The sequence below is a fragment of the Plecotus auritus genome (genome assembly GCF_963455305.1).
Source record: "Plecotus auritus genome assembly, chromosome: 3".
Taxonomy (NCBI): Eukaryota; Metazoa; Chordata; class Mammalia; order Chiroptera; family Vespertilionidae; genus Plecotus; species Plecotus auritus.
In genome coordinates, this window is record NC_137772.1 from 221,462,825 (window position 1) to 221,487,193 (window position 24,369).

Genomic DNA, 24,369 nt, shown 5'->3' on the forward strand with positions numbered 1-24,369 from the left:
TTGGCCTGAGCATTCCGCCAGCCCAGACCCTTGTGCCCAGGCACATTGGGTATTCTGGTGGCATGGGTGCCCTGTCTTCCTCCAACACTGCCTGGCTGGTCCAAGAACTGGTTCCCAGTGCAGCTCTGCCTCTCCCTTCTGGGCCTACGTTTCCTTTTTCCTCTGCAGCTCAGACAGCTGCTGCCTCGTGGTGAACAGGGTTTGCCAGGACTCTGGTCACCTGGAACAGATGGAGTCCTTGGCCAGGGATGGCCCCATGAGGCCACTCTCTCACTCGGGAATGCCCGGGGAAGCAGAATTCCTGGTACAGCAGACCCTCCCTCAGCCAGGCCATTCGTGTTTGTCCTAGGGCAGGACCCCAAAATCTGCAGTCCCTCTGTCTCAGTTTCCATCTGTTTCATTCCCACTAGTCCTGTGTGGCTAAGCAAGTACCTTAACCTCCCCAAGCCTCTGTTTTCTCATCTACAAAATGGGGACATATGGACGTTCCTCCAGGGTTGGTCCCCTGAATCTAACTTCTCTCCAGCCCTCATAGCTGCAATGCCTGGCGTACAGCAAGGTCTCAGTAAATGCCCGCCAGTGGCCTGGAAAACGTGCTGGCTGTAGAGTGACCCCTGCATGTAGGCTTGCCTTTTGGAGCCCTGCCTGATGGAGGTGGACCGAAGGAATGACTACGATGATGAGAGGTGAAGAAATAAACAGCATCCGTTTTGTGCATCTTGCCAGAACTCCAGAATCTGTGCTGTTCTTAGCCACCTCCTCTGCTCCTCTCTCCGTGTGGAGTCATGGAACCTCGTGTTGGAAGGACCCATTGGTCCCCGAGACAAAGGGAGTGTAGAAGTCACGGTCGCTGCCTTCGATCCCTGAGCCGCTGACTTCCCTGCTTAATCCTAAGAAAGGACCTGGAGACAATAGCAGCAGCTCCTGGGAGCGGATTCAGGCCGCCAGGAGGACTCTGGCAGCCCAGGGGCTTGGAAGGGGCGGCTCTAAGGATTGGACAAACAGAAGCCAAGTGGGCACTTGGCAGGGACACTGGCCTGGGCAAAGGCTTGGACAGTATTCTTACTTGAGGGCCCTTCAGACCCTGGGAGAGGAGTCTGACCCCCCCCGTGGGGCTCCAGATACCCCAGGTTCTGGCCTCAGGTTTGGATGAGTCACTGAGAAATGCCCGGGAAGGCGGTGGGTGCCAGTTGGTGGGAAGGAGCCCTACAACTGGCCTAGTCCTTTAACAGAGCTGGCCAGGAGCCAGGCCTGGCGTGTTCAGTCGGGTCATCTGCATTTGCTCATCTGGCAGGAAACCCAAACGGAAGGAAAGAAACAGGCATTTTTAGAGCATCTATCAAGTGCCAGGCCCCATGCAGGTGTTGTGACACCTGGGCTCATCCAGATCGCCCACAGGACTACAAGGGAGAGGATGATACCTTCCTTCATTGGAAGACAGGCTCAGAGAGGCGAAGTAACTTGCTTAAGGACACACAGCTAGTAAGTTACAGCACTGGGATTCACACCAAATCCTCCCGACTTCCAGTAACACTGGAAGCCAGTATTTACTGAGAACCTACTGTATGCATAGGCCCGGTTACGAGTCCTTGGCATGGATTAACTAATCTGATTCTCACAGTAACCCTATGAGACAGGGAGTGTTATACCTCCATTTTATTTAGAGGGGGAACTGAGGCATAGAGAGGTGGAGTAACTTGCCAAGGTCAGAGACAGTGTTCAGACCTGACATTGTAACCACTGGCCTACTCTGTGTCTTGGGCGCTGCTGGGCACAGCAGAGTTGGCTGCTACGATGCACTTCCTGTCTTCCTCAGGTCACGAGGGGCAGGACTGAAGTGGGGTGAGGTGAGCACAAGGAGGTGGACTTCAGCTCAAAGTCAAGATGCTCTTTCAAGCAGATGAACTCTTGGAGAGGTGGCGAGGGCCCATTCGAAGTGCTCTGAGGGTGGGGGGTTTAGATGGGCACATTCCTGAGCACCTACTAGGGGTTGGACCTGTCCGCTGCTGGACACAGACCACAGGGCCCCTTCTCCCAGTTGGAGGAGTTGAGTGCCCCAAGGCTGTCCCAGAGATGAGGACACCAGGCATCAGGTTCCTCAGGCAGGTGAGGAAGGGGGCCAGGAGTGGGCCCACAGGGGAAGTGGCCATTAGTGGCCATGAGCTGCTGAACCACAGAGGAGGCTGCCTCAGGGCACCCCCAGGACTGAGCTAGGACCCTGGTCAGCGCAGGAGAGCTCAGGACCATGGATAGCACCCGGTGACAGCTGTCAGGGTTGTCTGCACTGGAGGCTGCTGCCCGCCTGGCCAGCTCCAGGTCACAGCCTCAGCCTCCAGGGACCACCTGTCTCCTCTCACCACAGTCCCTACTGGACTCAGCCTGAGCCCCCCACCCTACATCATACTGTGTCATGGGGTTTGGGCTCATCTGCTTCCCCCCTCACTCCATCAGTCTTCCAAGCGGAGCCAAGGGGAGCAGTGCGAAGAGGGGGGAAGGAAGAAAACCTGCCGAGCTGGGACCCTCCCGGTGGGCACAGCCACAGCCGGCCGTGAGGCTGCGAGTCAGCACAGGAGGCGGCAGCCCAGGGTGGGCTGGTCCTGCTGCCATCCTGGGTCAGGGTCAGCATCAGCCTCCCTCCTCCATGATTATCTGGCCACCGGGAAGCACCTGGCCCATCCCCACCACCTTCACCCACTCAAATAGGAGACCCAGCCCCTGGGGCTGGGGGCAACTCACGGAATATGTGGGGGTCCTTCTACGAAGGCTCCCAGACAGCCTCTCAGTCCCCTGGAGCCCCAGGAAGCAGAGTGCTGTTTCCAAGCCTTCCCCTCCCTCCCCATCAGGCTCAGGCTCTGGCCTGGCTCCACTTGCTAAGCCCCTCACTCTGCTCCTTGTTGCTCTGAGACTGGACAGCACCTGCCGAGCCTTTGCCCGGCTGCTCCTCCCCCGCCCCAGGCTCTCTGCTCTCTGCCGGGCTGGGGAGCAGCAATGGCAGCAAGAGGAGCTGAAGCTCATCGAGCCCTCGGTATGTGCGTGGCACTTCACGCGGTTATTATTGCGTCCTTGTAAAGACGAGAAAGGGAGGCGCAGGGACGTTTTCAGCCTACCTGAGGCTACCCAGGAAACGGCAGAGCCAGGATTGGGACCGGGCAGTCTGGTTCCAGAATGTGCGCATGGAAGCAACGGGGTGCTTTTGAGGAGGTGAGGGTCTAGTTCTGCCGCCCGGAGACAGACATCAGGGATGACGACACCGGATTGTCTTCCCTCGTCACCAGTGGGCACTTCGTAGGACCCTGTTGCCCACTTGGGTTGAACGTGGCATATGGAAGGGACTCGGGATACCTTTACCACTGGATTAAATCCCACTGTTGACCCCACAGAATCGAGTCTGACCCTTATGGGTTGTGTGACACTGAGCAAGTTACAGCATCTCTCTGGCCTCAGTCTCCTCATCTGTGAAATGGGATGACAACGGTACCTGCTCCGTGTTGGGAGGGCTCAGTGAGGTTGTGTGTGTAACGTGCTTAGGACAGCAGCTGGGTTGTGTCAGTGACCGTGAGCTTTATGGTTACACCTGATGGTTTCTCTGTGAAGCTTTGCAACGGACGCAAATGCTGCTGGCTGGGCCCAGGTTGGTTCCATGGCCGCCGCCTGCGCTGGGGAGGGACACCGTCTCGGCTGTAAGGAGGGAACAGGCACTGGCTTGGGAACATGACTTAGGTTCAAGTCCTGACCATGTACTTAGTGTCATTGGGGAAAGGCTCATCAGCTCTCTGAGTCTCAGTTTCCCCATCAGTAAAAACAAAGCCCTTACAATGACCTTCCAGCGTGGTCGAGACTTAGGGAGACCCTCGTTCCCAATGCTTACGTATTTATTCCATCTCCTATTTCTATGCCTCTCAGTCAAGAAGTGTATTGAAGCCGTGGCCAGTGTTGGTAAGTGGTTAGAGCATCAGCCCGCACACCCAAGGGTCTTGAGTTCAACTCCTGGTCAAGGGCACATACCTGGGTTGCGGGTTTGTTCCCTGCCCCCAGTAGGGTGCGTGCGGGAGGCAACCAATCGATGTGTCTCTCTCACATCAATGTTTCTCTCCTCTCTCTTCCCTTCTCCCCGCTCCCTTCCATTTTCTCTAAAAATCAATGGGAAAAATATCCTCGGGTGAGGATTTAAAAACAAACTTATTTGAAGCACTTACCAAAACACATGAGGACAGATAAAAAGGAATCAGGCCAGGAAGAATAAGAGTTTAAAAAATACGGCCCTGGCTGGTGTGGCTCAGTTGGTTGAGCATCGTCCTGTGCACCACAAGGTCTCTGGTTCAATTCCTGGTCAGGGCACATGCCCAGGCTGTGGGTTCAGTCCCCGGTTGGGGCATGTACAGGAGGCAACCGATTGATGTTCTGTCTCACATCGACGCTTCTCTCTCTCTCTCTCTCTCACTCCCTCTCCCTTCCTCTCTCAAATCAATAAAAAATATTTAAAAAAAAATGCCGGCAGCTGTGAGTGAAGGTGTCCCAGGAAACGCAGTTTATGAGGCACTGACTTACTCTGGGCTGACCACTGTGCACGTTTGAGCTTCCTGGCAGCGGAGTGATGAGAGAAACATGCTCAGTTCCGGATTCTCGGCAGCAAGTGAGGCTGGGACCTTCTAAAGGGGCCTCACTCTGAAGGCCCCCGGGGGCCAGAGGGATAGATCCCAGGCATTGGTGTCTGTCCTTGGAGGGGCACAGCTGGCCAGGGGTAACCAGAGCCTAGAAGCCAGCCTGGCCAGGGGAGTTGGGGCATTGTGACCTCGGTGGGGTCAAAGTGCCCCTTTTGGGAAAAGCAGAGTGTTCACTTGCCTCCCTGAGTGTCTTACCTGCTAAGGCCTTTGTTCGATGCTGCCAGGGGGTTTAGTCCTGGCCCCGTCCTGCCCTGCTCTCCACAGCTCGAGCCCAGTGCACTCCTGCCAGGGCAGGGATTGGGGTGTGCCCTGCAGAGGCAGGTCCCAAGTAGGGGGGCAGTCTACCGGGGCCATCGGGCTCCCTTGCCAGGTCCTGAACTCCTTAGGTGGGCCACTCTGGAGGCTTCTGCTGTGCTGACCTCAATTTGCAGTTGCCTTTGACCCGGTGCCTGCCATGGCAACAACTCCCCGCCTGCCTTTATTGGGCCTCACCCCACTGCCCTCCACTCATTCTGCTGGCTGGCCTACCTGCTCTCGCTTCCCCAGAGCAGGGCTGGAATCCATTGTGGACGCCGAAGACCCGCTTCAAAATGCTCCCAAGGAGCAGCCCCTCCTCCCGCCTTCCCGAAGGCCAGTGGCGACCAGCCCTACCTCTGCCCCGGGACAGCTGACACTCAGCAGAGGTACCCTCCCCACACACAGTTGTCCTGCCTGCCTGCAGTCCGCTGTGCTAGCCACCTGTGGACAGGCTCCGGGAAGGGCAAGCGTTCAAATGGAACAAGATGGGACATCTTGGACCTGACAGCACAGGTACTGCCGGGCCAGGGGTTGGCGACTCGACTGTCCCTGATGGCCTGCTCAGGAGCCTCCTAGGGTAGCACAGGAGTCAGAGCCACCCAGGCTCATGCCTCAGTTTTGTAACTTTGAGCAGGTCCCCGAAGCCCCTCGCTTCCCTCCTTTATAAAATGAAAGGATTGGAGGAGATGGTCCTTAAAATTAGTTCGAGATCCAACATTCATGATTCTGTGCCTTGTGACCTTGCAGCTCGGAGTCTGGAGCCTTCTAGCCTTGAGCATGGAAAGGGCGAAAGTTTGCTCTGGCTGGTGTGGCTCAGTGGGTTGAGCATTGCCCCGTGCATGGAAAGGTCACCAATTCCATTCCCGGTCGGACACAGGCCCGGGGTTCGGGTTTGATCCCCGGTTGTGATGCGTACAGATGTTTCTCTCTCACATCGGTGTTTCTCTTTCCCTCTCCCTTCTTCTCTCTCTAAAATCAATAAAAACATTTTAGGAACGGAAGTTCGGAAGTTCGGTGCACTCTTCCTCTCGGGAGCACACGTGCCTTTTCCATCCCCTACTCCGCCCCCCAGGGAGTTGCCTCTGCCTTTCCCTCTCCCAAGCTCCCAGGGCCCTTCCTTTGCTTCTGTCACTTGTTTCCCGAGCCTCCACAGCCCAGCTGGCTCCCTTCTACTACCTCTTTAACTTGCTAAATAAACTTGCTCTTATAATTGTGGGGGAGGGGGGACGAAAGTTTACTGAGCACCCGCTGCATACCAAGAACTCTGTCCATTTCACAGATGTAGAAACTGAGGTTCAGAATGGTGAAGAGCCTTCCTTAAGATCACAGTCGTTGGAAGCCGGGTGCATGTTTTCCCACTGCACCCTGCTGTCCTCCGAGTTAGGAAGTGAAAGGGAGAGTATGGCAGGACACTCAAAGGACTCAGAACCAGAGAAGAAGCCACAGAAAGGCACTTTAAAAAATACCTATCCTCACCCGAGGACATGTCCACTGATTCTAGAGAGGGGAACATCGACGGGAGATAGAAACATCGGTTGGTTGCCTCCTGCATGTACCCCTACCTGGGATCAAACTGACAACCTCGACATGTGCCCTGACTTAGAACTGAACCTGCAACCTTCCAGTGTATGAGGCGACACTCCAACCAACCGAGTCATGGCAGAAAGGACCATTTTAAGGGAAAGAACGTTCTAGGTGTAAGGACTGTGCCCTACTCACCGGGATCTACGGAAGGAGACGTGAAGACACGAGATGCCAGAGGCCAGTTTTCTTTTCCACCCCTCCTGTGACTTGGCGGGTCACCCCAAGCAGGTCACTGGTCCCACTCAGTGAGATGAGTATACCTCCCGCCTGCCTGCCACCTCCCTGGGCTCACAGACAGAAGGAGCCAGATTGGCCCAGCCGGCGTGCAGGAGGCAGCCAGTCGCTGAGGTTTCCCTCAGCGATGTTTCTCTATATCCCTCTCCCTTCCTCTTTCTCTAAAAATCAAATGTTGGCTTTAAAAACATTTTAAAAAGGAATGATCTGGATTGTTATGGTCAGAGTGCTCTCTTGCTGCTCAGGCTTGTTCAGGAGATGTACATCCAAATCGAGTGTGGACTTTAGTTCATAGTAACGCGCCCGTTTCTGTCTCCTCGTGACAAATGTACGTGGTGATGGAAGATGCTGGCCCTGGGGAGACTGGTGAGGAGTGTAAAGGAACTCTCTGTACTATCTTTGCAACTTTTCTGATAAACTACAAATAATCTAAAATAGAAAGTCTAGCCCTAACCGGTTTGGCTCAGTGGATAGAGCGTCGGCCTGCGGACTCAAGGGTCCCAGGTTCGATTCCGGTCAAGGGCATGTACCTTGGTTGCGGGCACATACCCAGTAGGGAGTGTGCCGGAGGCAGCTGATCGATGTTTCTCTCTCATCGATGTTTCTTATTCTCTATCCCTCTCCCTTCCTCTCTGTAAAAAATCAATAAAATATATATTTAAAAAAATAAAAAATAAAATAGAAAGTCTACTTACATTATAAAAAAATACTTTTCTGAGGCCCTCCACAGCTATAACAAATTGATAAATTAGACTGTGTAAATAGAGAATGGTTATATTCATGAATCACTCATGAATAGGGTGATTCATTCAAAAGAACCATGGAATATTATGTAGGATTTAAAAGGAAATGGTAGCTTTATTTCTACTGATCTGAAAATCTCTATTATTGATTGAGAAAAAATTTGATTGGACTTAGTGTCCAATATTTAAGAAAACTATTAAACCAAGAACAGGAAAATTGCATCTTAAAGCCAGCAATACACCTCTAATAACTGAAATTATTTATGCCTGGAGACCAATGTAGTGTGAGGCACAGGGTAATGAGGGGAACTTTTACTTAATTTTATTCTTTAAATATGTTAGAATTAAATGTCATCCCTTGAGACCTGTGAATTTTTTTCAGCGAAAAGGCATTCAAAAGACTTGTCACTATTCCACAAGAAAAGGTACAATAGGTAGAAAGAAAGAACAAACAAACGAACAAGAACATCACCCTGGGTGGTGCAGAAAAGGGCCCCCAAGTCTGCAGCCTGCTCCCCTCTCCTTTGGGGCCCCTAAGCCCCCTGGTAGACTGCACTCCAGGGTTGAGCTTTTCCCAGGATGCATTTTGTTCCTGGAGCAATGCAGCTGGTGCAGTTGGGGTGGGGCGGGCCAGGTGGCGGGTGGGGCTGCAGAGGCTGGATGTGGGTGACCTGGTGGTCTCTGGGGGAAGCGCTGTGGGAGCAGAGGGTGGTCCTGAACCAGGAGGGGAATTTCTGTGGTACTGGGGATTCCGGGGATACTGGTACAGCAAGGTGGACCAGCAGGCTTGACGCCTGGGGGGGCAGGAGGTGATTGCAAGCAGGGTCCCCCGCACCTGGCCAGGACATTCACAAACATGGTGGCGGCAAAGGCCTGGTCATGTCCAGCTCCTAGAAGGGCCTCAGGTTCCCCTGCCCCAGGAACGCAGACCCTGACCTGCTCTCCCTCTTCCCCGCAGGATGAAGATGAGACGCTACAAGCTCTTTCTCATGTTCTGTATGGCCGGCCTGTGCCTCATCTCCTTCCTGCACTTCTTTAAGACCCTGTCCTACGTCACCTTCCCCAGAGAACTGGCCTCCCTCAGCCCTAACCTCCTGTCCAACTTCTTCTGGAACAATGCCCCCGTCACGCCCCAGGCCAGCCCAGAGCCGGGGAGCCCCGACCTGCTGCGTACCCCACTCTATTCCCACTCGCCCCTGCTCCAGCCACTGTCCCCAAGCAAGGCCGCCGAGGACCTCCACCGCATGGACTTCGTGCTCCCCGAGGACACCACCGAGTATTTCGTCCGCACCAAAGCCGGGGGTGTCTGCTTCAAACCGGGTACCAAGGTGCTGGAGAAGCCCCCATCGGGGCGGCCGGAGGAGAAGACGGAGGGGGGCGATGGCTCATCTGCCCGGGGCCCAGCCCGGCACCTGCTGAGTGCCAGGGAGCGCACAGGGGGCCGGGGCACGCGGCGCAAGTGGGTGGAGTGCGTGTGCCTGCCGGGCTGGCACGGGCCCAGCTGCGGGGTGCCCACCGTGGTGCAGTACTCCAACCTGCCCACCAAGGAGCGCCTGGTGCCCAGGGAGGTGCCACGGCGCGTCATCAACGCCATCAACATCAACCACGAGTTCGACCTGCTGGACGTGCGCTTCCACGAGCTGGGCGACGTGGTGGACGCCTTCGTGGTGTGCGAGTCCAACTTCACGGCCTACGGGGAGCCCCGGCCGCTCAAGTTCCGGGAGATGCTGACCAACGGCACGTTCGAGTACATCCGGCACAAGGTGCTCTACGTCTTCCTGGACCACTTCCCGCCGGGCGGGCGGCAGGACGGCTGGATCGCCGACGACTACCTGCGCACCTTCCTGACCCAGGACGGCGTGGCGCGGCTGCGCAACCTGCGGCCCGACGACGTGTTCATCATCGACGACGCGGACGAGATCCCCGCGCGCGACGGCGTGCTCTTCCTCAAGCTCTACGACGGCTGGACCGAGCCCTTCGCCTTCCACATGCGCAAGTCCCTGTACGGCTTCTTCTGGAAGCAGCCGGGCACCCTGGAGGTGGTGTCGGGCTGCACGGTGGACATGCTGCGCTCGGTGTACGGGCTGGACGGCATCCGCCTGCGCCGCCGCCAGTACTACACGATGCCCGCCTTCCGGCAGTACGAGAACCGCACGGGCCACATCCTGGTGCAGTGGTCGCTGGGCAGCCCCCTGCACTTCGCCGGCTGGCACTGCTCCTGGTGCTTCACCCCCGAGGGCATCTACTTCAAGCTCGTGTCCGCCCAGAACGGGGACTTCCCGCGCTGGGGGGACTATGAGGACAAGCGGGACCTCAATTACATCCGGAGCTTGATCCGCACCGGGGGCTGGTTCGACGGCACGCAGCAGGAGTACCCGCCAGCCGACCCCGGCGAGCACATGTATGCCCCCAAGTACCTGCTGCAGAACTACAACCAGTTCCGCTACCTGCTGGACAACCCCTACCAGGGGCCCAAGAGCACGGCGGAAGGTGGGCCGCGGAACAGGGGTTCCGAGGGAAGGCCCCCCGCCAGGGCCAGGTCGGAAGCGGTGGAAGGCTAAGGTTGCATGATGTTTAGGGCCGGTGGCAGGGCAGGGGTGCGACTGCCCTCCTGTGATCTTCCTGCCTCCTCCTAACCTCGGGGGTCTTGAGAGAGAGGACCGGAAGTGGATGAATGGGAGAATCTTCCCTGTCCACGCCTTTGTGGATCAGGGGTCAGGCCTGTGACCTCAAAAACCGTCATTCCTCATGGTGAGAGGGGACCCTGACTCTTCTGCCCTCCAAGCGGGCTGTGCCAGGAGGTGCCGCAGACAGTGCATGATGGTAACTGGGTAGCAGGGGAGGGTGGGGAGGAGCTGGAGGAGCTCCTGGTGGCCCGTGGGAGCTGCAGCGCTACTGGGAGAAGCCAGCCTTTGGCCCTGCAGTGGGAAAGGGCTTGCCAGGAGGCCCCCAGCTCTGTAAATAGTTGCATTGGGGTCCAGGAGGAAGCAGGGACGCCAGGAAAGGAGGGTATAGAAAACAGCATCCAGTTGAGCAGTAGCCCAGGGTCCTCGGAAGTGCTGGGCCAGGAGCCGGGGACCTCCACCCGCCTCCCCTCAGGGCTCCAGATGCTCCTGAGCCGACATAGGCGTGGGGCTGGGGAGTCCTCTCAGTTCCGAACCTGGCGTTGATGTTCCTTCTTACGTTTTATCTTTCTGTCTAGCGGGCTCCCCCTTGGTCCTTGCAAGGCCAGGAGTCCAGTTCTCAGGGTGGGATGGGACATCAGCCAGCCTAGTAGGTCAGACATGGGGGTGCCCCACACCCCTTCCTGCCGGAATCCCCAGCTCTCCCCTGTCTCGGGTGGAGTTACCCTTGTACCCCTTGGCGTTGGCTAGGGGCCAGAAAGGAGCCCTGAGGCTGCCCTGCGCCCAAGGGGGCCATTGAGGCCAGTTCTGTGCCATCTCCTGCCTCTTAGTGTGCTCCGTGGGGGCAGGAGGTGTGTTCATTAAAGTAGGTTCTAAGCTGCTGTAATGAGAGACCCCGAAATACAGTGCTTTTAGCAAGACAGAAGCTTGTGTCTAATTTAACTGTCTAGAGGGCGATGGTCTGGATCGAGTAGGCCAGCTCTGCTTTCCTCACACACCCCTTCCGGTTCCGGACAGAGTGGTGGCTCCGCTTCCCACCATCACGTGCATCCGAGCCTGGGGGAAGCAGAGAAACGCACGGGAACGCACACGCTTTCCTGTTAACGGCGTGAGCCAGAGATGGCAAAGCTCCTTCTGACCGCATCTTGCTGGTCAGGACTTAGTCACATGGCCACCGTAGCTGCAAGGGAAGCGGGGCCTCCACGTGCCCAGCCTCAGCTTAGTTCTCTTCTTAAAGGAAGGCGGAGAGGTGGACACAGGGAACAAGGAGCATCTGTGGCACAGACGGAGGGAAAGAGAGGGTAGAAATGACTGTTGGAGTCATAAGATCCTCCTCTCATATTTGGAGCCCCTGGAACAAGCTGCCCTGCTCCCCTCACTGCCAGCCCAGGGCTGGGGTGCAGTGAGAGCCTGCAGTCATGGGGAGGATGAGACACCCCCTCTCCAAGGCCCCTTTGGATGCTCACCAGTGATGCCAGGAGGCAGAGGCTGCCTGTGGAACAGTACATGTTGGTATGCGTGTGTGTATTTATGGGCATGGGTGCATGCTTGTGTGTACTTGTATGTGTCTGTGTCGGTGTGTCCCTATACATAGATGCTTGTGTGTGGATTTGGGAGCAGGGCCCAGGCGCTTCCCGGGATCTGGAGCCTATGGCCATACCTCCTGCAGCTCCCCAAAATGACAGGCAGAAAGCCCTTGGGGAGCCTGGAGAACAAGGCTGAAGGGGATGCAGGGTCCGTCTGTCTGTCTGTCTTTCAGTCCAAGAGATGAGAATCCTCCTGACCTGAGGGCTGTGCAGCTGAGCGCCCACTACCTCCAGCCGCTCTTGGCCCCACCACATCTTTCCACCCAGTGCCCTCTGGCCTCCAGCAGGGACTTTCCCTGGGTGTCTCCTGACGGGCCAGAGAGGAGGTGCCCCTTTGCCACAGCCCTGTCTGGGGGAGTTCCTGGTGTGGGCGTGGTCTGGGAGCAGCCTCTGGTGGGCAGGAGTGAAGAAGGCTGAGGGGCTCTATTTCCTCACTCTCCTCCCTTGGAGTTACAGCAGCCACCCTCTCTGATCCCGCGCGGGGCTGAGAAGTGGCTCAAGAAGCCAGCAGCCGGCTCGCCCCTGGACAGGCAGTGTCAGGGCTCCTGAGTCCCAGCCCAGAAACCTCCCTCCTCGCCAGCTCCCTCACCCCACGCCCCTGGCTCCTCCTGCTACTGGAATACCGCTTCCCAGGCCGGCCTCCGGTCCACCAGCTCAGGGGCAGGGGGAGAGGACGAAGCTAGGACCAGCCAAGGCCTGCCTTTCCGTAGACCCAAGAGGGCTGTTTGTGGTCTCTGCCAAGTGGAGGCCTGGCCATTGGGTGGAGATGGCAGCGGTCAGAGGGGTGGGGGCCAAAGCATGGGGTTGAAGAGTTTCAATTATTATCACATCATACACTGGGAATTTGGGGGGTCAGGGGAGCCCTGGGCCACTCCCCCAATATGAAGGGAAACCGAACTGTGAATGTGAATACTGGTGCACCACTGGCCCTGTCAGCATATCAGATAGCCTTCCCTGGAAACACCTGCCCTATGACTCCAGGAGGCCCAGCCCACCCCCGGGTCATGTCCGTTCCCAGGGACAGGTGGGGGGGAGCTTTGGGGACAAAGGTGACCATTGGGATGGGGAGGCAGGAGTTGCCCAAGCAGGTAGCAGGGCCCTAGGAAAGGTAATTTAAGGACATCATTATTTCTTTTGTAAGGGAAAATCAATATGTACATTCTGAAATCATTTTCTCTGTAAATGGTTGGATTTCATTTCACCCTTAAAGGGATGTTTAAGATAATATTAATAATAAAAACATCTACAAAGTCTGCAGCGTGTGCACGTGCGGCTGGTTTGGGCGTGCTCTGGGCAGGGAGGGCTGCAGGTGGGTGGCTCTGGTCTCGCTAAAGCCACTGTTGCTACGGAGGGCTGCATCTGTGGGGTGAGGGCCTCCCCAGGACTGGATGCAGTTACCTCCACCAGCACCAGGGGGCAGACTTCCCTCCCACTGATGGAGATAAACTGAGAAAGGGAAGGCTCTGGGCAGAAGGAAGGGGAAGCGGACCTGGGACCTCTGGGGGGTCTAGATGAAGACTTGGGTGCCTCTACCAAGACAGCAGCAGTTCTCCCCAGTTGTGCTCTTGGGGCGTCAAGACCAATGCATCCACCTCGGTCGTTTCCTCCCTGAGCCTGTGGATCCTCAGGATGTTGTGCAGCATCCCGGCCTCCACCCACCGGACACAGCCCCTTGATGGCCGGACAGGGCTGGACCTGGGTTGACAGCGCTGGTCCTGTCATCAACCCTCGGGCAGGAGAAGATGGCAGCCTCCAGGACCAGTCATCTCTCTCCTGTGGAGCTGACCGGGGAGCTGACTGGGGACTTGAGCGGCGATGGCGCCTGGAGCCGTGGGATGTGGGGGGCTTCCGGGAGGCTTCCTCTGGGACCTGTGGATACTGGACTGTCCTGGGAGGGGGCCCTCTGGGTGCTTCTAAGGAGCGTCTCAGAGATGGTGGGAATGCACACTGAACTCTGCCTTTGTCCCCTGTGGGCTGGCTGTGCAGCCTCCGTGTTAGATGCGGAGACCGAGGCCGGAGATGGGAAGGAGTGACCTCAGTGTTGGTGGCCAGAGCAGGGGCTATGCCTCCTGAGCACTCGCAAGGTGCCAAGCCCTTTGCATGGGGTTGGTGATGGGAGGAACATCCTTGAGATTTTAGGAGACAGGGAATTGCCCATTTCAGGCCCAGTTCACCGTGACCACGTCCTGGGGCACAGGCTCCAGAGGGGGGTACTCGATTTTACAAAGCCCTTGAAGTGTCCCCTTGATGCCTAGCATTTAACGCAATCTGGTTAGGATGCTTAGGAAGCAATTTTGTTATTGCAAATCGAGTTCATCTCCCTGGAAGCCCCCGTGCCCATGCAGTTAGGCACGTGACCCCGCTCTGTGACAATTAGGCCTTTTGTCCTGCCACCCACTGGTCCCACCCCCCATATCTGTGCCACCCTTTTTGCCACTGTTTGTCTTTCAGTTCAATCCTACACTCAATTATTGACTGTCTGTTGGACAGCTGGCCCTGAGGAAGAAGTAGAAATGGACATGACATTTTCTGGCCTCCAGGAGCTCACAGTCGACTGGGAGGAGCCAGGGTTTCTCGACCTCAGCGCTGCTGACACTGTGGGCCGGGTCATTCTATGTGTCGGGCTGTCCGTTATAGGGCCGCTAGCAGCGTCCCCGGCCCCTACCCACTAGACACCACTAGCATCCAATCCCCCAAGTGTGGCACCAGCCATGTCTCCAGACATTACTAAATAAATGTCCCTTGGGGTGCAACGTCACCCAGGCTCCCACAGGAGGAGCAGTACCCAGCTGCTGAGCATCTACTGTAGACATGCCAGGCACTTTGTACAATTACCTCACCTATTAGTTAGTAATCCCGTGGGATAGATGACAGTGGTCATTGGAGGTCAGCTCTTGGGGAATTTAATGGTCTTGGGGGCGTCCTCCTGCTCTCCAGCCTGGGAGATGGGAGGTGGGGAGGCTAGGATTTAGGGAGGTTAAGGGTAGAATTGCTCCAAGGCACACAGCTCCCAGGCAGGAATTAGGACCAGGGTCCCCACCGCCCTTCTGACGGTCTGCACTGCCCCCTAGTGGAAGGTTGAGGCATGTCGCTGCAGCGGCCACCCTTCCCTGTTTGCCTTCCTCTCCCTGTCTTCTCACTGGAGGCCACACGGTGTTCCAGGCAGCGGTGCAGATGCTGCTGCAAAATGGACAGGCAGGTGTGTAAAGGCTAGAATCGTGGAGAAGTGGAATTCTAAAAAACAAGCCTAGGAAGCAACAGAAAATGCAAAGGCAACGCTAGGGGCACGTCCAAGTGTTGAAGGTGCAGAGGAGAGGGGCCCGTCCCCTTCTCGCTTTTACAGATGAGGGAACGAAGGTTCCGGAACTTTCACAGGAAGTGGTGGAGCTTTGGGATGAATGCTGACACAGGCACCTCCGGGGCATCTGTCTTGTCTGTAGGGTGCTCCTCACTTTTATGTCCCCAGCACTCTGCCCAGGGCCCGGAGTGCTTCCCAAATCCCGCTGCATTGTACTGACATGATGTGCACACAATTCACCCTTCCTTGGGCGACCCGTCCCCGGGCCTCTAACTTGTGTTATTAGTGGTTTTAGTAGATGTTGACCCCAACGACCCCGGCGCCCTGGCCGACCAGGGCAGCTCCCTTCCTCAGGCGGGTTCACTCGCCCTCTGCCTCACCCAGGACGAGGCTTCCCCGCTGCGGAGCTGTGTTTGGAGGGCTCCCCCCGTCCTCCAGCCTGCGTGTGGCCTGTGGAGTGCCAAGACCCCCAGCGAAGGGAAGGCTGTTTGGCCAGCAACCCAGCAGGAGGGCACCCGGGGTCAAGGTCTAAGACTCAAAGGGTGAAGAACATGTACCAACATCAGAATTCGTCATGTAAACCACACGTTAGGCCCTCCCCGCCCTCCTCACCCTCTGGGAACACGTCTCGTGTTAAGCACTGGGGTCGCCATGCAGTCCAGACCCTGACCTGGCAACGCAGAAATCACCCCTTGCTCTTCCTTCTCCCTCCTCCAGGCCCTCCAACCACCTTCTCCACACAGGCCTTCGTGCAGACTGGGAAGGCACCCCTTCCTCCAGACACTGTACTTCCACCTGTTGGAAGACTGCCATCATGTGCAGGTGTCCTTACAACACGACAACTCCCTGCTTCCCGCCAAAGACATGTCAGAAGACACAGGCACCTAACTCCGCAGTCTGTGACGTGAAAGGCGCCCTTGGGCGCAGCCCCTCTGCCTTCCAGGTCTGCTCCGTCACCACCCTTTGACGTGACAACAGTCCGTGGCTCCCCAGGACCTGCAGTGCTGGCTCCCGCAGCCCTGTCATACTACTTTGTGCCGTCTCCTTGGACGGGAGTAGACACCTGACGTGAAGGCAGCCACGCCACCTGCAGGCCTGGTTTGAAGGGGTGCGCTGGGCCCACAGAGGAGGCGGTTGGAAAGGGGCGAAGGGAGCAGGTGCAGAGGGGAGCGGCCAGGAGAGACCAGCCTCCAGTCACTGGCTCCAGTGGATCCTCAGGACACACCTGAGTGGAGCTCTGCCCTGGGAACTGAAAGTCGCCCTGTCAGAGCTGTGACCTGGGGGAGGTCACGCTGACCCGCAGTCAGCAAGTTCATGTAGTCACAGGATGCTGGAGGCCTGCAGACGGGTCCTCAGATACACACTGCGTGAGCCCCGTGGCTGTCCGTGGCATCGGGTAGGATAAAAGTAGCTTTTCATGGCGCAAGGGTTAGTGCGTACATATCTGACAGCTCTGTAGAAAAAAGCCTAATTACAATCCCTCCCTCACTCCTTACACCAAAAAGTGAACCCCAGGGGAATATACCAAAGATACAAAAAGTTGAAAAAGTACAATCTGGCCAGTCTTTCCAGTCATTTCCTCTCTGGGCTGAAGTGCGTGTGTGCACGTGTGTGTGTGTGTGTGTGTGTGTGTGTGTGTGTGTGTGTGTTGGGTCTGGCTGGGAGGGCGGAACTGGATAAACTCTCAGGTCTCTAACTGTTATGACAGCTGCCATTCATTATGCCCTGATCCTAAGCCCAGTAACCCTAAGCCCACCATCCCCATCTTCCTCCGGTAACGCTTCCTCTGTAACTGGGATATCCTCGGCTCTCAGCTCTTCACCCCTGCATCCCCTTCTCCTGCAACTCCTGGCAGAGGGTAGGGGCTCTGCAGGTCCGCATCCCGCTCGGGAGTCCAGCTCCAGGCTGCACACAGGGCTTCGGCTTCAGTTCCTTTCCTGGACTTTAGAGGCGTTTACCTTGGACTTGAGTCCAAGCTCAAAAGGAACTGTGCCATTTCGGTTTTCCTTCTCTGTTTTGAAGGTCAGGGCCTTGTGATGGCAGCTGGGGAGGTATGTCAGAGAGCACACTCACCGTGGCGCTGGAGGGCAGCCGGGCTTTCTCTTTGATCCCTTTCCCTTCCCACGTAGATGAGAAACTCAGGCTCAGAAGACTACAGGAGCCCCACAGGCAATGGAGAGGAGTGAGCACCCATGGGTGAGACAACAGGGAGTGATGGGGGTTGGGGTAAGCTGGGGAGCTCAGACTCTGTCCAAAGGTGATTACTCTTCCTCTTCATAGGTGGCGAGCCTAGTGTTGCAAGATCTAAATATTTGCGCAAACCAGGAAAGCTGTCTTTTATAGCTGTCTGGGGCTTACAAAGCTCTTGACCCAATCCAGCATGTAGACCTCCAGTTTGCTCCCAAGAAGGTGAGAAGGTGAAGGCTATAGTCAGCCTGAATGGTGCTGCCTCATCTGTAAAATGGGTACATCGATACTCAGCCCGCACAGGACTGTAGTAGGGATCAATGCGGATAAAGGATGTGAAAGAAAAACAAGCAACATTCATTGAGCAATGGCTCTGGGCTGGCACTGTGCTCAGCCTCCCCACCTTTCTCCTGTCCTGAAACTCACAGAGGTTGCACAGGTGTGGAGTGGAGATGCTGGGATCTAGGCTCTGAGCCTGTGCCCCTGCCAGGCCCCGCCCCCCACTCCTGCGGCCTGGCTAAGGGAGGGTATTCAGCAAACAAGCTTACATTTCCTCACCCTTTGCAACACCCCCCCCCCCCCAGACACACACACAGACACACACACAACGTGGGCAGCAAGGAGTTCACTCACTTGCAACGCCCTCCTGTCCAGGGGTATCAGATTTAGTCTGGCGAATGCAGAATCGGTGACATCTGATTAGAGCAAACCCCATTATGAGGGAGGTGGCGCTTTCTGAGAGTGATTTGCAGGTCCCTGGCCGGCTGGCCCACTCCTCCACCAGCCAGGTAATAACAGCGCCTGTGTGTCTGCTCCGTTCTGGGTCCTCCCCTGGGAGGCGGGGGGAAAGGAGGTGGCTGGGCTGAGCTTTCTGTCTTGTCCTCCAGCAGCAGTTCCCCGCCGATTCAGGGCAACAAGCATTTGCAGAGGGTCTCCATTTCATCAGGGACCCAGCTGAGCAACGGGAAGGGAATGGAACTGGTGAGACGAAGGCCTCAGGGCACTCACCCTCTCTGCCTTCTGGAGGGAAGCCTGGGGCGCCCCGCCCTGCTCCCCCACAGGTAAAGGGCCACCTGGCCTGCTCTCTCCCTCTCCCTCCGTCTCCTCTGTGCCATCACGATCCCTCTAACCACGCTCTCCACCACCTGTCCTCTCATCTTGCCCTTTCCCTTCCCAGAAAAACGACTGTCTCCTTCCCACTCGCCGTCTCCTCTGCAGTCCTGTCCTCTCTCGGGGCTGTGATGAGTTAGGGGGTCGGTGTGTGCCAGTGGTGGCCACAGGAAACGCTCAGGAAGCACTAACTCTCACCGGCCACTGGTGGCTCTCGCCAGGGATACTGCGGGGACCTGAGGCTGACCTCCTGGGCACAGCCCACCAGTCTAGTCCCCCAAACGTGGCCAGGCTGCTCTTTCCAAGACGCAAGTCTCTCCGTGACACGGACTTCCCACTGCGGCTGGATCAGGGCCAAATTCCCCGCAGTGGGCTGCTGGGCCCTGCCTCCCTCACGGTCTTATCTTGGACTCTTCTCCTGCGTTTTCTGGGCTCCAGTCCTTTGAGCTCTCCAGTGGGCCAGGATCCCGTCCTCTGTCTACACTACTCCGTGTTCCATCCTCCGGGCTCCCTAAAATCTCAGCCGTGGTTACAATTCTCATCGCACACATCTACTTGACCTGCTTCTCTCTCCCTCCATTTTAGTTAGCAGGGGTGCGTGTTGAGGTCTGATTGCCTAGGTGCTCATATTAATCCCCATTTATGAGTGTAGAGACCAAGGCTCAGAGAGGTTGAGAACCTTGTTGAAGGTCACCCAGCCATCAGGGGGTGGAGCTGGGATTCAAACCCACATCTAAGGGTGCTGGTGCCACAGCCTGAAGCACACCTGTAGGCCATCACGTCCTCCCTGCGCTGCCTCCGGATGCTCACCCGGCCAGCCTCAGCTCCCCCCCTGTGCTCCGGCTAGGTGGTGCCCCCCCCTGCCCCGCTTCTGCCCTGGGTCCCAGGCTCTTCCGCGTCCCACCGTGAAGGCTTCTCTCCTAGAGCCTGTCTGTGTCCTTGTCTGTCTCCTCCCTCCACCCTGCACTCCCCTGGACAGGAGCTGTGTGTTTTATTCCTACACCCCTGCTCCTGGCTCACACTAGGTGGTCACGAAATGGTGAACGAGTGACTGACTACTTACTCGGTCAATACACTGAGAACAACGGTGTTGGTTCTCATGGGTCATTCAGCAAAAATGTTTCGTCCATTTCTGTCCCCTTCACAGATGAGGAAACCAGGCAAGCACAGCTTAAGTCACCTGTCCCATGTTCATCACCTCCCCATATGCCCCTTTCCACTTAGACTAGACTTGACCGGCCCGACCTCAGGGAAATGGTCCCTCTCTCCCAACCCCTGGAAAATGGTAATTAACTTATTCCACAATTAAAGGCCTACTCTGTGTGAGTGACTGTTTGATTGAATAAGTGCTTCCCTCTCACCCTCCAGCCATGATCCCATAAGAAGCTGTCGTCATCATCCAGATGGGAGACCAGGGGTCATAGCAAAACTGCGGGATCCCTCAGAGACATCCCAGAAGGCCCCTTGTCATGTTAAACCAGCAGAGCCCTGAGATCTGGGTCAGTGCCCCTGCTGGGGTCTCCAGTCTACCAAGTCACCACGGGTACATGTGGGTGCCAGACGCCCGCCTCACTGCCCTGTCTTCTCCCCCCCGCACATTGCCATGGAAGCACTGAAGGCCTTGTGAGTCTTGAAATAAAGAGAAAACCCTGAAGAACAAGGAGAGGCTGGGGGAACAGATTGAAGGGCAACCCCCACCCCAGCAGATCCCCCTCCTTCTCTCCTAAAAATATTATTCTATAGAACAGCAGGGGCAGGAGGGATATAAAAGGTCACCTGGTCTTCCGGCTGGAAATGTCACCATTTAGATTTATCTGGGTCACAAAATTATTTGTTTAAAGAGCAAAGTAGGGCAGCCCGGAGGAGTGGAAAGAAGACGTTTCGGAGTCGGAAGGACTCGGGTTCCACTGAGAGCTTCCCTGCTGCCCAGCTCGGTGCCCTGGAGAAAGTACCGAACCTCTCTGGGCTGGTTTTCTCATCTATAAAATCAGATAGGGGCTCAGACCAGGGAGGTGGCCGTGACGAAGGCAGTGGTCAGGTCCTGGAAGTGTTTGGAGACTGAGCCACCAGTAAACCAGGTCTTGAGCTCTCTGCTCTCTGCAATGCCTGTGGCAGTGGTTGCACATTAGAGGCCCTCAACGATGATTTCTTGCATCAATGAATGGAGGAGCTACTACTCCTTAGGTGCTAGATACCTTTGTTGTTGTTGTTATTAATCCTCACCCAGGATATGTTTTCCATTGATTTTTAGAGAGAGTGGAAGGAGGGAGAGAGAGAAATATATTTTTTAAAAATTTCTTTATTGATTAAGGTATTACATATTTGTCCTCATCCCCCCATTCCCATCCCAAACCCCTCTCCACGCATGCCCCCACCCCCTTGTTGTCTGTGACCACTGGTTAGGCTTATATGCATGCATACAAATCCTTTGGTTGATCTCTCCCCCTTACCCCCACCCTCCCCTACCTTCCCTCTGAGGTTTGACAGAGAAATATTTTTTAAAATATTTTTATTGATTTTTTTACAGGGAGGAAGGGAGAGGGATAGAGAGCTAGAAACATCGATGAGAGAGAAACATCCATCAGCTGCCTCTTGCACACCCCCGACTGGGGATGTGCCTGCAACCAAGGTACATGCCCTTGACCGGAATTGAACCTGGGACCCTTCAGTCCACAGGCCAACACTCTGTCCACTGAGCCAAACCAGTCAGGGCGAGAGAGAGAAATAGTGATGTGAGAGAGACACATGGATTGGCTGCCTCCTGCACGCACCCGGACCGGGCCAGGAGTCAACCTGCAACCCAGGTACTCAAGGGAATCGAACCCACAACCCTTTGGTGCAAGGGCCGACGCTCTACCCACTGAGCCAAACTGGCTGGGGATTTTAATCCCAACAGTCCCAGGCCCGGAGAGATTTGGAAATGTGCCAGAGGGCACTGAGCTTAAATGGTGGCGTGGAATTGGGAGCCAGCTGGGCCTGACTCCAAAGCCCAGCGTTCCTTGGCTTCACTCAGAGCTGGGCACCCCGGGGGCCCTGGGGAAGGGGTTTACAGGTTCCAGAAGGCATGGCTCCTGCCCTCAAAGCTGGTGAGAGACAGAGAAGCCAGTGGATAAATTAAGAAGCAGTGCCTGGCAGATAACAGGCGCAATAAATGTTTTGTCGTTGACCCGCTTAAGAGCCCTCACAGTGCGCAGACATTTCTGTGGGGCCCGAAGGGTACCTGAGTGTGTTGGATGAGGGGCAAGGAGGAGGCTGGAAAAGACTTCCGAAGGGGACACTTGAGGTGGACCGTGAAGGGTAGGAGTTTGCCGGGAGCAGCGGGGCCTGGGAACAGCGCGAATGAATGAAAAGATTTGAAATCGATCTGAGAAAACGGGCTTTGAAAGCTGTGACAGGGTATATTATGTTAGAATTCCCGTAGGTACCCCCACGGCCCAGGCCCAGGCGGTGCTAAGGTCTGGCCTGACGCCCTGGCTGGCAGCGGCTGGGGGCCCCACGACTCTCCGGGTCCCTAGATGACGTCACGAGGGAGGCGGAGCCTCAGGGCTGCGACAGGGTCCGACCCAGGGGGCGTGGTCCGCGCAGCCTCAGGCCCCGCCCCCGAAGGCAAGGAGACCGGAAGTCCTCCCGCCTCCGGCCGCCTTCGTACTCCCTCAGTCCCACCCCTCAGCTCCGCGCACAAGGTCGTGTCCCGGAAGTGAAGGGGCCATGTTGCTGGGTGACCCGGGGAGAGGTACCGGGCGAGAGGCGAGTCCCGAGGAGTCGTAGCGCGGCCCGCGGGTGAGTGCGGGAGAATCGGGGGCCGGATTCGCCGAGCCTCTTCTCGGGGCGCTGCCCGGCGCCCCCCATCCGTGCCGGGCCGGGGCTGCGGGCCTGGACGCCCGGGTCTCCCCAGCCCGCCCTGGGCAATCTCTACGGAGCCGCTCTGGCGCCCCGAGCCGGTCTGCCCAGCCCTTGGGTCCCCCACCTCGACTCGGCCCGCCCCTCCCCCCCCGTTGGGTCGGCGGAGGACCTGGGACCTGCCGGCACCTAGCCGCCCTCTCGCCAAGAGAGATCCTGTACGAACAGCCTTACGTGACAGTCGCTTCCCACCTCATAAAGCACTTTTCCTGTTTATTTTCTGGGTTCATCTCCCACTTGCGAGGCCCTTGGGGACCGCGGGGTGGGGGGGAGTCCTACATTCGAGGAAAGGGACAGGGACAGTGGCTTGCTCAGGCTCGTGCAGGAAGTCAGCAAGGCCAGAGGCTGATGGCTCGCTGACTTTGGGCCCAAAGTTCAGATCTTTTTACCAAATATTTCCCCCACTCAGTCTCATTACTTTATTTGTGAAACGGGGTGATCGTTTCTTCCGCATAGGGGCGTTGTGAGGGTTTCCTTTTTCATCAGCTTGGTTTTTGAGCTCCTGGTGTGTGCGCGGCGCTGAGCTGGGGAAGTTTGAGAGCCGCACATGGTAGGGCCCCGGCCGGAGGGAACTCTCTTCCCCGAGGCCGGAATCGGGGGTCAGGAGTGCAGCCACCTTTACAGCGTGTTCCCTGGGCAAGTTACTTCTCCCTGGGGGCTGCAGGCTCCCCGACTTCACATGGGGGTGAGGATGACCTGGGACTGCTGACAGAGTGAGATGTGGGACATGCTTAGAACATGTGTGATATATAGTAAACAGTAAGTGTTCACTATTATTATGATCCCTGACCACCTCATAGGTTCCTTAATTTAAATATAATAATGGGTGACAAAGCACTTTACTAATGCGAACACTCCTGAAAGAGGATGGTGGCAGTTTATGCGGAACTAAATCTGTTTATCGAGCATTTACATACCAGGCTCGGTGGCACTAGTAATCGCTTATCCGTATTAGATGGAGTCTCGGTACGTGCCAAGTGCTGTTCCAAACGTGTTCCCATACATTATCTCATTTTATCCTCATACCAGCCATTTGGGCAGAATGCGGTTTTAATCCTCATTTTACGGGTGGCAAACAGGTAAGGCAGAGGGGTTAAGAAACTTGCCCAAGGTGATGAGCTCATTAGTGGTGATGCCAGGATTCACGTATGTCCGAGAGCCCTTCAGGCAGTCTAAACCACCCCTACGGTGAAATGCTGTTACAGATGCTTTACATGTATTATCTCACACAGTTCTCAACTATGTAGCAGCTACTGTTAACATACTATCATTTCCATTTTACAAGTGAGAAGGCTGATGCTTAGAGGGGTAAATGCTTTGCCCAAAGTCATGTGGTCAGTGGTGGAGGGAGGATTCAAGCCCAGGTGGTTCAGCTTCCAAGCTCTGGCCCTTCAGCATAAACTGTACTTCCCAGAAGGGGGGTTGAGAGGCTGGGGTCTAGTCCTAACCCTGTCCCTAAATTGTAGTGTGGCCTTGGGGGTGTCTGAGACGTACATTAAGAACTCTTGACTTTTAGATCATCTCTGTAGGCCCTTCTGTTATTAATTCTGATTCTAGGCTTCCGTTTTTCCCTCCTGCTTATAGCTTGACGCCCAGCACCTGCCAGTCCCCCATGGCCCCGTGGAGCCGAGAGGCGGTGTTGAGTCTCTACCGGGCTCTGCTGCGCCAGGGCCGAGAGCTTCGCTACACTGACCGGGACTTCTATCTTGCCTCCATCCGTCGTGAGTTCCGGAAAAATCAGAAGCTAGAGGATCCTGAGGCGCGGGAGAGGCAGCTGGAAAAGGGCCTGGTCTTCCTCCAGCGCAAACTGGGGGGCCTTATTTAAGATCCTCTCCTGTCCTCTTCCATCCTAATTCCCAGGGAGAGAGGGCAAAGGTGCCTTCTGCAGACCCTCCTGCGCGCCCACCCCCACCTCACAGATGCAGTAGCAGCTGCAGGTAGGTAGGCCCTTGTTGCTATAGGTTTCGTTTTTTTCTGATGCAGGGGACCAGGAGAGGGAGACCCTTTTCTTTTAGGGACCAAAGTTTAATCATTAGAAATCAGTGGAGAAACTACAGACATATTAACAGAAGTATGTTCCCTTACTGAGAAAAGATAGGCCCTGAGTTTCAAGCCCTACCAGAATAGGATTGTTACCACCAT

The 24,369-nt window shown here is 56.2% G+C and overlaps 2 protein-coding genes across 2 annotated transcripts in view; both read left to right on the forward strand.

Moving 5' to 3' along the window:
• The window catches only part of MGAT3 (beta-1,4-mannosyl-glycoprotein 4-beta-N-acetylglucosaminyltransferase), a 34,129-nt gene extending 21,142 nt beyond the window's left edge, over positions 1–12,987 (forward strand). Inside the window, exon 2 of the mRNA XM_080661849.1 lies at positions 8,481–12,987. Within this exon, the coding sequence (XP_080517975.1) occupies positions 8,482–10,083 (1,602 nt within the window). The 5' untranslated portion in view covers position 8,481 and the 3' untranslated portion in view covers positions 10,084–12,987. The remainder of the gene's footprint in view (positions 1–8,480) is intronic.
• A 9,022-nt stretch (positions 12,988–22,009) lies between these two features.
• Positions 22,010–24,052, forward strand: MIURF (mitochondrial elongation factor 1 upstream open reading frame; the record flags this gene model as incomplete). The annotated part of the gene is made up of 2 exons (XM_080660612.1): positions 22,010–22,107; positions 23,812–24,052. The coding sequence occupies exon 2, from the start codon at positions 23,840–23,842 to the stop codon at positions 24,050–24,052; it is 213 nt and encodes a 70-aa protein (XP_080516738.1). The 5' UTR covers positions 22,010–22,107; positions 23,812–23,839.
• Positions 24,053–24,369: the final 317 nt, after the last annotated feature.